We start from the raw sequence: 15,761 nt of genomic DNA, 5'->3' as shown, positions 1-15,761 counted from the left end.
GAATAAATAGTTCTTAATACACACGTATACTTCCTAATAATTACAAGATCAGAGAATTACCTCACCTGTGAGCTTTCCTCACCCCCTCAACAAAGAAAAAAAACAAAGTCATGCCTCACTACTTCTCTTGCAAAGACATGCATGCACAAACCTGTAGGGAAAACAAAGAGAACCTGTGAAATCAACTGTAGCATAGGTTGAAATCAATGCATAGCACCAATATATAACCGACACAGGCCAATTACAAAAACATGGTAAATGAGTTAATGAGAGGTAGGGTTAAAACAAATTGTAGAATTAAGTGAGATTGCTTACATTACATCTGGGTGGTGAAGCAAGTAATCTTGACACAGGTTACCACAAAAGTTCCACAAATGGTCAAGTTGGTAAAATGTAAGAAACAAGATTAGCTTCTACATAACATATAATATCTATCCTCATGTTCTCACTAGAGAGATTTATTTTGCATGGATGCCAAAGGGATTAGAAAGCAACATGCTTGACGCAAATGTGATATGTGCAATTATTTCAATGATAACCATGTGGAGAAATCACAGATGCTGGACACCACCCCCAACTAGCTCTTCTCTCAGTCTGATGACAAATTACAATATTTTAGGAACAGAGACACTAAATATCAAAATGCTGCAGATAAGTGACTAATCAAGTTCCATCAAAATGGTGTAGCCTAAATATTGGACCAGGCACGAAACCCTACAAATTAAAGGGGTCGGCTGTTGACAAATCATGTGCTTGTGCTTCATCCATCACAGGGTCAATCAGCCCAGATCGACCTTCATGATACGCAAAATCAAATTGTGCACCCCTAGAAGCCCTATTTTTTGTATGTAGACGCTCGTGCTGTTTCTCAATCCACTCAGTGCTAAGCGTTATTCCTTTTTTAACTCAAGAACCATTGATTCTAGAATTTTTGCATTCAGTACAAAGAACTTGGCAAAGTTAACATGGGAATTGTTGCCTCGATAGTTTAACAACACAACTTTCTTCAGGCGAATATCATGGGTCCTCACAAAATTCTGGTATTCACGGCTCCATCCATTTTTGTACCCCGCCAATACTATCTGGAAAAGGAAATTGAACATAAACATGGTTAAGCTATCTTTTAGAACAAGTATGGATGCAATTGCAAGTGACAAAAGAATTAACACCCAATTGTGAGGCAGGTTTAGGCCCCGTTTGTTTCTTTAGGAGCTCCTAAAATTCTTGTCACATCAAATGTTTAGATACTAATTAAGAGTATTAAACATAGACTAATTACAAAATCAATTGCACATATGGAGGCTAATTTGCGAGATGAATCTATTAAGCCTAATTAGTCCATGATTTGACAATGTGGTGCTACAGTAAACATGTGCTAATGATGGATTGATTGATAGGCTTAATAGATTCATCTTGGGAATTAGCCTCCATCTGTGTAATTAGTTTTATAATTAGCTCATGTTTGGTCCTCCTAATTAGCCTCCGAATATTTGATGTGACATAAATTTTAGTCCGGACTAAAGATCCAAACACCCCCTTAGTCACCTCAATGTACAACTTCTCCAAGCAGGGAAAGCATTTCATAAAGTTAATAATCACATCCAAACTAATTTGCTTATTCAGTAAAGCTAAAATCTTCACTCTGGGTGCCACCGTCATGAAGCTAACAAGTCGCGGTCCCTGAGTTAAGCACAGAATGCAATATGTAACACCATGATCAGTAAGGGGTTTTGGCATTCCTCATGAAGGTGAAAGTGAGAAAGTGGCAGATAAACCTGAAAAACTGTGGTGCCAAACTCAACCGTGTAGAGGTCATCAGAGAGTGGCCCCAAAATATTCAATTTTGGAGCCGAAATAACCGAGATGTCCATCATCTGGGCATCAGGAAAAATAAGCAATCTCTCTAGACAGGGAGCGTCCACCAGGATGAGCAATCTGTAGTCTCCCCGACCCGGGCTCACACCAATGCATAAAAGAGTGCGAGACACGATTCGGGCTCGAGAGTAGCCGCTGTTGTAAGACAGCAGCAAGCTCTGCAGGGCAGGGCAGCCGGCGAGCAAGGCCTGCAGAGAGCTCTCCGAGATCGTGGCGTGCACAAGGCTCAGCTGCTTGAGAACCGGCAAGTGCAGAGCGCCGGCGTTTCCCTCCGGGAAGCTGCAGCCGGCGAACTTGGCAACGCGAAGAGTCGAAGAGAAGCGTTGCACCGATGCCGGCAGCTGCGGCGGCGGTGGCAGGGGACTGAATCCGTAGTGGAACTCGAGCTCCTCGAGGTTGTCGAGGGCGGGGGACCGGAGCCAGCCGTCGAGGATCGCGGCGGGGCGGCCATCGTGTAGGTCGAGGTACTGCAATTCGGTGCAGAAGCGGCGGCCGGGGCCCCGTTGCGCCGAGAGGATCCACGTGATCTCGCGGGCGGTTAAGATCTCGCGGGCCGGTTAGCTCTGTCTCCTCGGGCGATGGTGGGGGATGCCGTTTCGTGCGGGCTCACCGCGACTCTCCGCTGATGCCACACGACTGCGACGCTCCTGCCCGCACACTGTCACCTCTGGCGTCCAGCTCTGACCGCGTCGCTCGGGAACGTTTGCCGCCGGAGAACGCCGTGCACCCCACTACTCGGCCTGCGTCGGGGGGCTCTACGCAGCCACCGCGCTACGGTCAGAACCCGCCACCCCAGCGTCAGAACTTGCCACGGCCGTCCCTACGGGAGGGGCCGTCGGGTTCCGGCAGCTCTGCGGGAGATGACCGTGACCTTGCGAACGCCCTATTCGACGAGGACATGCCGCCAGGTCACCCGGACAGCTGTCCTGCGGAGGTAACGTGCTTCCTTGCCCGGGATGCCGCCATGGATGCGGATGAGCGCCTGTGGTTCTCGCTGCTCGCTACGGGCCCTGGCGCGCCATCCGACATGCCGATCGACGGGATGCGTCGTGCCATCGCGGAGTTGCCGGTTGCAGGCGCGGACAACTTCCTGGTCCGCCAGTTTTGGCCCAAAAGCTTCCTCGTGTCCTTCACGACACAGCGAGCGTGAGACGCGGCCATGGCTGCCGGTTCTGTGCCCGTCGGTGAGCTCTGTTTCTCTCTTCGGCCTTGGACACGGCTGGTGCGGGCGGACACACACACCCTGTTCTTCCGCGTCGCCCTGGAGCTGGATGGCGTTCCGGCGCACGCCTGGAACATACGTATGGCCAGGAAGATCCTCTCGCCCTCCTGCTGGGTGGAGCACATTGATCCGGTGATCAACGACGGCGTCGACTTGAGGAGGATGAAGGTCCAGGCGTGGATCGACGATCCGGGCTGCGTTCCAAGGAGGTGCAAGCTCTGGATTGAGGAGCACGAGCAGCAAGTTACCTACGATGATCCGGAGATGTAGCGGATTTGGTGTAACTTGCCGCCATACCTACGGCAGAAGAAAGGGTTAACCTACGATGTGATCATTCGGCTTCGGCATGTCGCTGATTTCCGATCGCGCACGCCGACCGGCCCCTTCCTCGTCGCCGCCGTCGAACGACGGCGACTCCGGCCACGACGGAGATCCCGACCGCGACTACACCAGCTCCCGAGGGTACGGGCCAAGAATGCATGGGTTCTAAACCAGGCCTGGGTTTGAAGATGGTAGCTCCTACCCCCCTGATGGCGACACGGCGGCCGGAACAAGTTCCAGGAGGGTTTCTGCCATGCCGCCGCCGTCGTGCACGGCGCTGCGGGCGTGTGTGGTTCCCTCCCCGTTCAAGAACAGTGATTTCCCACCCCTTCACCTCAAGCAAGATCGACCCGGGCACTGCGCAAGTTCGCCGACGGCGGCGGCGCCGCTCACGGCTGCGGCGACCAGGTCAAACGTTTCGAACTACAGTCCAATGATCAATGTGTCTCTGCTCCCGCCCGGGAGTGACCGGTCAGCACAGCGTCCAGTGACGGTGATGGACGGTAGGGTGGACGGCCCGCACGCGGCGCGCCCATACCCTGGCAGCATGACGCCACTACAGTGTCAACAACATGTGGGTGAAAAGCTGAGCCAGGGGTCACGAGCGCCTACACTAGTTCGCCCCGAACTTGAACCGGAGCTGCTCCTGCCGCAGCAGCTCTATCCACTCACACGCCCGGAAGACCCTATGTTGCTTGAAGCTACAAGCTACCTCTGCACAGCACCTGTCCCCTCCGCACCATCAAGCTGCTCCAACAGCCTAGGCGGCCTTGACGATAGGGACCTGCAAAACGTTCAACGTTCGCCTATCCTACGAACCTACTCCAAACGTGTGCGTCCTGCCGGTGCCATGCCATGTCCACCGTGCGACGCACCCATGATCATGGCATGCCCACCGGACGAGATGCACGCGAATAGCTCACCGGCGGCCACCTGCAGCACCGACACCCCGGTCACGCCGGCCCGACCTAGCTAACCTATGGCTTCACCACTGCCACCAAGCTCCTCCGTGGTGGGCAGGGCGAAAACTGCTGCTTTCCTCGACAACGTCCGTCTCACCTTGCAGCTCCCGCTTGCTGACCGGCCGCTGGCAGGAGCAACGACAGCTCCAACGCGGCGGGGGGGGGGGGGGGGGGGGGGGGGGGGGGGGGTGCGGCTGGGGCTATGCGTCTAGTGCTCTGGCGCACTTGCTCTTCTCTGGTTATAACAGAGACACCAAATATCAAAATGCTGCAGACATGTGACTAATCAAATTCCATCAAAACGGTGCAGCCTAAATATTGGACCAGGCACGAAACCCTACAAAGGGGTCGGCTGTTGACAAATCATGTGCTTGTGCTTCATCCACACGGGCAATCAGCCCAGATCGACCTTCATGATACACAAAATCAAACTGTGCACCACTAGAAGCCCTATAATTTGTATGTAGATGCTCATGCTGTTTCTCAATCCACTCAGTGCTAAGCGTTATTCCTTCTTCTAACTCAAGAACCATTGATTCTAGCACATTTGCATTCAGTACAAAGAACTTGGCAAAGTTAACATGGGAACTGTTGCCTCGATAGTTTAACAACACAACTTTCTTCAGGCGAATATCATGGGTCCTGACAAAATTCTGGTATTCAGGGCTCCACCAATTTTTGCACCCCGCCAATACTATCTGGAAAAGGAAATTAACATAAACATGGTTACAAGGTAGCTTTAGAACAAGTATGGATGCAACTGCTAGTGACAAAAAGAATTAACACCAATTGTGAAGTAGGTTTAGTCACCTTGATGTACAACTTCTCCAAGCAGGGAAAGCATTTCATAAAGTTAATAACCACATCCAAACTAATTTGCATATTCAGTAAAGCTAAAATCTTCACACTCGGTGCCACTGTCATGAAGCTAACAAGGTGCGGTCGCTGAGTTAAGCACAGAATGCAAAGGGTAACACTATAATCAGTAAGGGGTTTTGGCATTCCTCATGAAGATGAAAGTGAGAATGAGAAGGAGGCAGATAAACCTGAAAAACTGTGGTGCCAAACTCAACCGTGGAGAGGTCATCAGAGATTGGCCCCAAAATATTCAATTTTGGAGCCGAAATAACCGAGATGTCCATCATCTTGGCATACCCAAATGCAGAAGGAAAAATAAGCAATCTTTCTAGACAGGGAGCGTCCTCCAGGATGAGATGTTGCAATCTGCCACCAGTGAGACGTTGCAACCAGTCATCGGGTGGGCCCGGGAACACACCAATGCTTAAAAGAGTGCGAGACATGATTCGGACTCGAGAGTAGCCGCTGTTGTCAGACAGCAGCAAGCTCTGCAGGGCAGGGCAGCCGGCGAGCAATGCCTGCAGAGAGCTCTCCGAGATCGTGGCGTGCATAAGGCTCAGCTGCTTGAGAACTGGCAAGTGCAGAGCGCCGGCGTTTCCCTCCGGGAAGCTGCAGCCGGCAAACTTGGCAACGCGAAGAGTCGAAGGGAAGCGTTGCACCGATGCCGGCAGGGGACTGAATCCACGAGGATACCTATATCCGTAGTGGAACTCGAGCTCCTCGAGGTTGTCGAGGGCGGGGGACCGGAGCCAGCCATCGAGGACCGCGGCGGGGCGGCCGCCGTGTAGGTCGAGGTTCTGCAATTTGGTGCAGAAGCGGCGGCCGGGGCCCCGATGCGCGGAGAGGATCGACGTGATCTCGCTGGCGGTTAAGATCTCGCGCACGCACCTGCCGTAGTACTTGAAGGAGGTGAACCGGACGAGGTCGAGGTTGAGAGGGGCGGAGCGCCAGATGTGGCGCCACCGGGAGGAGAGCACCTGCGTGCGGGCGCCGTCCCTGCTGGGGAGGAGCGTGACGATGTCGCCGAGGACGGCGTCGGGGAGGCGGCTGATGCGGTCGGTGGGCTCTTTCTCTTCCATTTCCTCCTCTTCCAGACTTCTCCGCTTGCTCCTGGCGACTGTCTCCATGGCGGAGACGCCGGCGCCGGTGGGGATTGGGGAATCGGGAAGGTGCGCCGCCGGCGAGGACGGCGATTGGGGTTTTGCGTTGGTTGAAGATTACCTTTTTTTTATAATGGCGTCGGTTGAGATTGACGCAGAGAAAGAGAAGATTTTATAACCAGTTGGCTTCCAAATTCCACGTTGGGAGTTCCTTGGACTCTTGAAGGGTTTTAGGTAGAAATTTTGGAAAGCCCTTGATCTCAAACACAAAAGATTTTGAATCTTGACTGAAGCTTTTGATCTTGGCTCTCAACTGAATCTTTTGTCCCCCGCGTCGCCCCTCTCGGGCAACACGGGCGGAACCCTAGCGCCGCTGCCGCCGCCAGAGACCCACGCCACCCCTCCCCTGCGACGCCGTCGCTGGAGCCAACGCCAAAAGCTCATGTGACGGCGAGGAAGGTGGCAGCGAGGCATTCCCTTTGCTTCTCGCCAGTTTTGCCCGCGCACACAAGGTGGCGGCAGCAGCCCTCGCTTAGAGAAGATGGTGGCGCGCCAATCTTGGCCGGTCACGGCCGGATCTGGAGGAGACTTGCCCCGCGGCGACGGATCGTGCCGGCGGCGGATGTGGCATCCGGGCGAAGGACAGCGCACAGCGGGTGGTCACGGTGCTTGGATCCGTAACGACGGCGGCGGACGCGACCTGGATCTCCTCCTCCCTTCGCCACAGTGTCCGTATCGGGCGGTAGGCGGGATGCGCCGTTGTAGCATCACTGCCTAGGGGTGGGTCGATTGGAGCCGTGCGGCCGTGCCCCTCGGACCCTCTGTCGCCTTGCTACCCCAAATGACCTGACCGCCCCGGCGGTCGGGTCCTCGGCGGGTGGATGGCGCTCCTCTTGCCTCGGTTTCCCGTCGGTGAGTGGGGGGACAGCCAGCAGGCTTGGCATCTTCAGTGCATCCTGGTGGTGTCAGCTCCACTATGCGGGGCTGCCTAGCAGGTTTGGCCACAAGAGCGTTGCATATTTCTTGTTGGGATGATGATGTGGTCGTGCAGGAGTTACGGGCGAAAGCTTTACTCGATTGATGTCAGTGTCAGCAATGACGGCGTCGATTGGGCATTATTTCCCTCCGTGGAGGTGTTTGTTGTGATGCTCTCTGTAAGGTCAATGGTCTTCTATGTGAAAACCTTACTCCGGCTTGTCGGATGGGTGGCAATGCCGTCCTCGACATCGTATCCTTCTTGGAGGCGTCGCCTTGGAAGTCCTTTGGCCTGACCTTCATTATCTAAGACGGAGTCTGTTATGCGAGTGATAGAAAACAAGTATTCCAAGCCCAACATCAAGTTTCTAAGCAGATGAAAGATGTGATGGCTTCGCGATGCATGAAGACAACACATGAACGAAGCATGGACGAAGAAGAAGAAGAATGAAGCTTAGTCTTCTAATTATTTTCTTTGTCTTAGAGTTATCTTTCTTGTGTTTTGAGTTCCTCAGTGTTGAGGATTAGAGTCTAAGAACTCTTGTAACCTTTGGCTGTATATGTCCACCATGTGGATATAGTAGGCCGGATTTTATCCTTAATATAAAAAAACTCAATCTTTTGTATCCCGATTGAGTGTGTGACGTGAAAACAAAAATGACTGCACCAGGGATCAACACGACATCAAGAACCATCGAGTTGGCTCAAAATATTGATAGCTCATTGTTCAGAGTTAACTTGTTCAGAAACCCTCCATACGCAGCAGTCACCCTGGTCCTCAGTTCAGTTGTAGCCTGCTAGCCCACAGCAGGAATTTCTTTTTTTACACCTTTACAGCAGGAATTTCTTCTTTTTTTTTCATCTTCTACAGAGAAACAACCAGCTGAACAACCAATGCATGCATGCAAACTTGTTCGCTCAAAATGAACCATTACCCAAATATAAGTACGTTTCAGTTTCAAGGATGCATGGAAATGCTGAAACTACTGCTTGAGCCACACCATCAGCATCAGGTCATGGTGAAAGATGAACCACAGAGAAGCAGGGCACATGTCCGAAACATGTCCATCTAGGTTCAGCTTAGCGTTGAAGTTGTATGCAGCTTACATTTACAATCAGTTAAAATTCAAGTTCCACTGCAGAAAATTCCCAGATAATCGCCCTGCAAATAAAGTTTCCCTAATTCCACCTCAAAACAGATAATCACTGGGTCTGGACTTTGTAACATACCACAAGATTGGAGAATTATCTCATCTGTGATTTCCTCACTACTTCTCTCTCAAAGACACATGCATGAGCAAAGATGGAGAAGGAAAAACAAAGAAAACATTTGCCAATTGTAGCATATAGGTTGAAATCAATTTATATCCTCAGTACATAACCAACGCATGGGCATTTGCAAACAAGGTAAATGAGTTGTGAGAGGTAGAGTTAAAAGAAATAAGCAAGATTGCTTACATTACATCTGTGGTACTGGTAAAGAAAGTAAACTGGACGCAGGTCATCACAAAAGTTCCACAAATGGTCAAGTTGGCCGCAGTGCGTGGAACAGGATTAGCTTCTACATAACATATAATTCCGTCATGTTCTCACCAACTGACCAAAGAGGTTTCCTTTTTGCATAACATAGCATATATAATATGCGCAATCATTTCAATGATAACCAGATGGAAAAATCACAATGGACACCCCAACTAGCTCCTCTGGTTAAAACAGAATATATCACTTGTCTGTTTACAAATTACAATATTCTAGGAACGGAGATGCCAAAACGCTGCAAACAATAGACTAATAATCAAGTTCCGCAGAAACTGGGTAGCCTAGCAGGGCCAGTCACGAAACCTTACAAAGGGGTCGGCTGTTGACAAATCATGTGCTTGTGCTTCATTCACATAGCCAACATGTGCTGGTGCTTCATTCACATTGCCAAACAGCCCAGATCGGACATCATGACCCACAAAATCAAACTGCGCACTCGTAGAAGCCTTATTTTTAGTATGTAGACGCTTATGCTGTCTCTCAATCCACTCAGTGCTAGGCACTATCCCTTCTACTAACTCAAGAACCATTGACTCTAGCACTCTTGCATTCAGTACAAAGAGCTTAGCAAAGTTAACATGGGATTTGTCGCCTCGATAGTTCAACAAAACAACTTTCTTCACGCGAATATCAAGGGTACTGACAAGATTGTGGTATTCATCGCGCCACCCATTTTCGTAGTACCCCGCGAATTTTGTCTGGAAAAGCAAAACGAACATAAACACAGTGACAAGGTAGCAGCTTTAGAACAAGTACCGAAGAAGCAATAGCAAGTGACAAAAGAATTAACACCCAATTGCGAGGTAGATAGGTTTAGTCACCTTGATGTACAACTTCTCCAAGCAAGGAAAGCATTGCAGAAAGCCAATAACCACATCCATACTAGGATGCCCATTCACTAAAGCTAAAATCTTCACGCTGGGCACCACCGTTACGATGCTAACAAGTGATCCCTGAGTTAAGCACAGAATGCAAAGGCCGGGGTTAACATCATGATCAGTAAGGGGTTTTTGGTATTCCTCATGAAGGTGGGAAGGTTGCAGATATATATACCTGAAAAACTGTGGAGCCAAACTCGACTCTGGAGAAGTCATCAGAGAGTGGCCCCAAAATATCCAACTTTGGAGCCGAGATAACCGAGATGTCCATTATCTTGCGAGTCCCGGATGAAAAAACCAGCAATCTTTCTAGACAGGGAGCATCCTCCAGGATGAGGTGTTGCAATCTGGAGTCTCCCCGACCTGGGTTCACACCAATGCTGGTAAGAGTGCGAGACGCAATTCGGACTCGAGAGCAGCCACTGTTGTAAGACAGCAGCAAGCTCTGCAGGACAGGGCAGCCGGCGAGCAAGGCAAGCAGAGACTTCTCCGAGATCGTGGCATGCGTAAGGCTCAGCTGCTTGAGAACCGGCAAGTGGAGCGGCGCGCTGGCGGCGTTTACCTCCGGGAAGGCGCAGCCGCCGAAGCTGGCGACGCGAAGAGTCGGAGAGAAGCGGCGCACCGATTCCGGCAGCGGCGGCGGCGGCGGCAGAGAACTCCATCCACGCGGGAACCTGATCCCGTAGTGGAACACGAGCTCCTGGAGGTTGTCAAGGGCGGGGTACCGGAGCCAGCAGTCCAGCTTCGCGGCGGAGCGGGTTCCCGTGTCGACGTACGGGAATTCGTGGCGGAAGCGGCGGCCGGGGCCCTGATGCGCGGAGAGGGCGCGCGAGATCTCGCTGTCGCGGACGTTGCCGCGGATGGTGCGGGGGCTGTCGGCGTTGGAGTCGAAGTTGAGAGGAGCGGAGCGCCAGACGTGGCGCCAGCGGGAGGAGAGCACCTGCGTGCGGGCGCCGTCCCTGGTGGGGAGGAGCGTGACGATGTCGCCGAGGACGGCGTCGGGGAGGCCGCTGATGCGGTCGACGAGCTCCTCGTCTTCCTCGTCTTCCAGTCTTCTCGTCCACTCGTCTCCGGCGATCGTCCCCATGGCGGACGGACGGTGGGATTGAGGGATACAAAAGGTGCGCCGGGCGCCGGCGCGGGCGGGATTGGGAAGATGGCGGCGTTGGCGGCCGATGCCGAGATCGGGATTGCTCGATGGTTCTTTTCTTTTTTTCTCCTGTTTTGGGTGATAAACTAATAAATACTAGTACACGTGGGCCCTGTTACATGTATAACATGATGACATGGACATGGGCATGGTTCGTTGAGGAAATCGTGCACGACAAAGAAAAGACACAATGGCAATTGGGGGACCAAAACCTGAGATGGAAATTACATCCACGAATCATATAGAATATGCTCAAAATTTCTAGTATGCAACTTATATTGCCTAATTGCAATGCTCAGTACATTTTGCATCAATAGCAGTTCAAGCAATTGTCCAAACCTGAGCCTCTCCCCCTGCGTGGGCGACGGGGGGGGGGGGGGGGGGGGGGGGGGGGGGGGGGGGGGGGGGGGGGGGCTACAGCCGCCTTCCACTCCTCTCCCTCCTCCCTTCGCCGTGCTGCCGTCTAAGCCGTCCGTCGGAAGTCCGAGTAGCCGCAATGATAGCGGTGGCTGGGCGGCTCTCCCCCCCCCCCCTCGGGTTCAGGCAAACGTGGACGCCCGATCAACGGAGAGGACAGGCCATGGCGGCGCCGGCATGGGCGGCCGGATCCAGCACAGGCGAGTGCGAATCCAGTGGCCCCGAGGGTGGATCCGTCGATGACGAAGGGTGGCGGCCGGCGACGGCCCGCCGACAAGGAGGAGAGCGACCGCGGGTGTGACGCAAAGAATGATGCCTCGCCAGCGACGCTAGAGGAGAGCGGGCGGCAGAGCGAGAAGTGAGGACGGCGTGGATGGCCGTGGGCGTCACGGGGATGGGCCTGGCAAGGGCCGGTGTGCTGGCGGTGGTTGTGCCTTGCTACCCAGCGGGGGGACTGACAGGCCCAGGCAGCAGTGGCTTGCGGCCATCTATCGATGAGTGGCAGCTCACTGTGGATGTCTTCCTTACGTGTGTCGCCGACGAGCTCATCCTCTAGGTGCACCCTGGCTGCCAACGGACTCTCGATGGGTGAGAGGCCGGGCACCCGGCGCGGGCAACAGAGGAGCGCTGGCTGAGAGAGAAGCGCGAAGGTCGAGAGAGCGTGTAGTGGCTGGAAGGAGTGCGGTCGGGCAGTGCACGCGGCTAGGAGGAGCGCGGCCGGGAGGAGTGCGGTCGGGAGGAGCGTGCAGTCGGGAGAGTGCACGGTGGCGGGGAGGAGTGCGGCAGCCAAGAGGAGCACGGCAAGCGGTCGTACGGCATCGGCAGGGAGGTGCAGGCGGGGGAGGATGCTGCGTGTGGGCAGGGATGGAGGGTGGCGACAAAAATGGAGGTGGAGGTAAGGTGGCATGGTGAGCCGAGGGGCGGCGGCGGCGGCGCCTCGGCTGGGTTGCTGTAGCAGTGGTCCAGGAGTGTCAAACCATGTACGTGCAACGAGGGGTTTTATTGCTCCAGGCGAAAGTCCTCACCGGCCTTCGTGCTGGTGGACATGATGACACCTTGATGTACAACTTCTCCAAGCAACGAAAGCATTGCAGAAAGCCAATAACCACATCCATACTAAGATGCCCATTCACTAAAGCTAAAATCTTCACGCTGGGCACCACCGTTACAATGCTAAAAAGTGGTCCCTGAGTTAAGCACAGAATGCAAAGGGGTTAACATCATGATCAGTAAGGTTGTCGAGGGCGGGGTATCGGAGCCAGCAGTCCAGTTTCGTGGCGGAGCCGGTTCACATATCGACGTACGGGAATTCGTGGCGGAAGCGGCGGCCGGGGCCCTGATGCGCGGAGAGGGCACACGAGATCTCGCTGTCGCGGACGTTGCCGCGAATGGTGCGGGGGCTGTTGGCGTTGGAGTCTAAGTTGAGAGGAGCGGAGCGCCAGACGTGGGGCCAGCGAGAGGAGAGCACCTGCGTGCGGGCGCCGTCCCTGGTGGGGAGGAGCGTGATGATGTCGCCGAGGACGGCGTCGGGGAGGCCTCTGATAAAGTTGTCGACGAGCTCCTGTTTTTCTTCTTCTTCCAGCCTCCTCTTCTTGGCTCTCGTGGCCATCACCATGGCGGCGCGGCGGCCGGTGGCCATTAGGAATCAGAACGGGGAGATCGAGACGTGGAGCACTGCGATCCTCCCTGGGTCAGCCCTATATAGTTGCCGGCTCGTGGGCTTCTTCTACGCACGTTCTTGGGCGAGTCTGTGTTTTTTTTGCCCCGCTGTAACCTGATTCTCTCCGCTTGACTGTTCTTTCTGTTGAACCCATTCAACAAAGTAGAAGTGTAGAACTACAACCATTGTTTCCCCAACCGCACAGAGCCTCGATGAATTTTTAGAGGGGGGTGAGGGGCCATCCAACGTGCCAAACACTAAGAATTTTATGTCGCTTGCCCTGTCCCTCTTCCTTATCTCCTTGATCCCCTTCCTTATCTCTTCTTGCTTCCGTCCCTCTTTCTGGCTGGCAGGCAAGCAGGCGCGGGTGGCGGTGCGGCGAGGAGGTAGCAGCAGGCCGGAGCGGTAGCGGTGAGGAAGGATGGAGGAGGAGGGCCAGTGGTGGAGGAGGAGGGGCGGTGGGGTGGAGGGGGCGGGGGCCGGTGGTGGTAGCGGCGAGGAGGGGTGGAGCAGGCACGGGTGGCGGTAGCAGCGAGGAGGGGTGGGGCCGGTGGCCGGCGGAGGTGGGGGCGGGGCTGGCTGGGAGGATTTTCTTTTTTTTTAATTTTTTCACACCCTCCAGAGGACCGCCTCTTTAGTACCGGTTGGGCAACCGATTCTAGAGGGGGTATGAGATCGGTACGTGAGGCTGATTTTCTAGTAGTGAAAGTACCATGCCGTAACATGAGCTGATTACGATGATGACCATGTAAAAAAACTACCCCGATCACAAGGCAACCCATTTAGAGAAAGCACCGGATCAGGTATTGTAAAACCCAATCAGGTGTAAGGCTAGTCCCAGTGCAAGGTTTTATCGCACTGTTTCCAAGGATGCCACATCATCCCATGAGGTGTATTCTCATGAATGAAACAGAGAGTCCCAGTGCATAGTTTCATTTTACGATTTCATAGGATGACCATGACATTTAATTGTGAGGCATGTGATTGGATATGGTTAGATGAAATGAAACTCTATAGCCCAATGCAAGTTTCATAGTCTTGGAAACAGTGTATACACAGTTTCATCCTGATGAAACTTCTTCCCTCTCTCACTTCATAACTATCATACCATGTCATCACATATGTTGATGTGTCACTGTATTTAACGTGCATGAAACCTCTATGAAACTCCCACTGGGATTAGCCTAAGCTCTATTTTTCTAATGGCTCTGCCGTCGTAATAACATTTTTGTTTAGACAAAGTCCAGCTTGTCAAACGAACGCTGCATGCCTCGTGTTTCGAATTTATCCCAGCGCTTGTAAATGATGAACAAATCCCTAGCTAATTCATGTTTTTCTCGTGTTTTAAATTTACGAGTACCAGGTGAGCCACCGGCAGAAAGCAATTACTCAAGGGAACAACATCACAGGCTCTCTGCTACTGCCTCAGCCTGAAGCTTTCAGTTGCAGTAACTGATGGTTTCACTGATGAGATTTCGTCCCGAGTTGACATGGAATGAATGTCACACTTTCAAAATACTTAAATGATGAAAAATATACTTTTTCCAGTATAGAAAATTAGAAAACAAATAGCAAAGGAATTGTGAGAATGTAGAACGAGCTGGCCCCGAAGGCATGCCCATCCGCAGTTACCAGGTGCAAAAATGAAATTTCTAAAGCATTGTCATGTCTTCCATCAAGCATTGGTAGTTGTCAAAATCCTGCATGTCCCTAGTAAGCCACCGTACAAAAAAAAAAGGCCATATATGTCACCTTAGAAAAGGAGTGTCACTAACAAGCTAACTCGGATTTCTTATATCCATCTAAAATGGAATACTTTGAATCTCATTGTCTGGCCAACATGTATTAGAAGAGGGTGAAGAACTGAAGATTGGGTGTGCTCACAGTCACAGGTCACGGCTTTAGCTGGGACAGGGCCAAAGTCCAGCAACAATTTTTCATGGCTATACTCAAAAACATACAGAAAATACCTCATTTTTACATGGTGGTTGTAGCCTAAATAAGCTGTCCATTGCTGTTAGCATGCATGCAATAATGGTTGTAAAAGTTAACAAGGTAGCTAAGATTTCTTATAACAAGCCTGTTAATTATTTAAAAAAATTGTTACTGAACCAGCGCCAACTAGTTCAATTTACAATGAGCACCACGTAGAATCGCATGATTTACCACGGATATATCAGCATGAATCAAACACCAAGCACGTTTGCCATTGACGTGCCAAGAAATGCAAATTTATATTACAAACATATTAGAAAAGGGTGAAGATTGAGTGTGTTCAATGGTCATTGCTCAACAATATTATAGGAACATGGACAAAATCAAACAAGGAAGCATTTTTCATGACTTCTCATATAGTCAGATAACAGCATCCCAGCCTAGTCACGGGTTCACTGGTCAGTGGCCAAGATACAAGCCCAAATAATGTCACCTAGCCTAGTGGCCACTAACAAGCTCAAAAGGTCATATCAGCTATTCCAAGTTGAAAACCTCAAAAATGTTGATCTTTGGTTTTTTTTTTAGGGAAAATTTTTTTTAGGGCTTTATGATATGCTTAAGCTGCAACTCATAACTAAGAGTAGTATTTTACCAATTTGGACGTTAAAGTTTCTGATCAATCCCTAATCAACTCCATGGGCAGCCACTACGGGACACAGTCAAATTGCCGAGTGCCAGGGGCACTCGGCGAAGGGCAGAATACCCTCGGCGAACCGTTTGCCGAGTGTAACACTCGGCAAACGGCACACGGCAAATATAGAGTCGGCAAACACTAGTTCGCCGAGTGTCTTGTGTCGGGCACTCGGCAA

General features: G+C 52.0%; 1 protein-coding gene across 1 annotated transcript; it reads right to left on the bottom strand.

Annotated features, from left to right (window-relative positions):
* Positions 1–9,545: 9,545 nt before the first annotated feature.
* On the bottom strand, positions 9,546–11,116 carry LOC117846025 (F-box/FBD/LRR-repeat protein At1g13570). Its single transcript, XM_072291721.1, has 2 exons — positions 9,906–11,116; positions 9,546–9,805 (listed from the first exon to the last, which is right to left on the bottom strand). Exons 1-2 carry the CDS (start codon positions 10,815–10,817, stop codon positions 9,638–9,640), a joined length of 1,080 nt encoding a protein of 359 aa, XP_072147822.1. The 5' UTR covers positions 10,818–11,116; the 3' UTR covers positions 9,546–9,637.
* Positions 11,117–15,761: the final 4,645 nt, after the last annotated feature.

Source organism: Setaria viridis, chromosome 2 (assembly GCF_005286985.2).
Source record: "Setaria viridis chromosome 2, Setaria_viridis_v4.0, whole genome shotgun sequence".
In the NCBI taxonomy this organism is placed as follows: domain Eukaryota; kingdom Viridiplantae; phylum Streptophyta; class Magnoliopsida; order Poales; family Poaceae; genus Setaria; species Setaria viridis.
Note: the sequence above shows the minus strand (reverse complement) of the source record. Positions and strands in the feature narration are given on the sequence as shown.

What these genes read in the sequence shown, in the direction of transcription:
- LOC117846025 (XM_072291721.1), bottom strand. Translation starts at nt 10,817, where the DNA reads ATGGGGACGATCGCCGGAGACGAGTGGACGAGAAGACTGGAAGACGAG. An exon ending in TTGGCTCCACAGTTTTTCAG is followed by an intron (nt 9,806 to 9,905) that starts GTATATATATCT and finishes TGCTTAACTCAG; the next exon opens with GGATCACTTGTTAGCATCGT.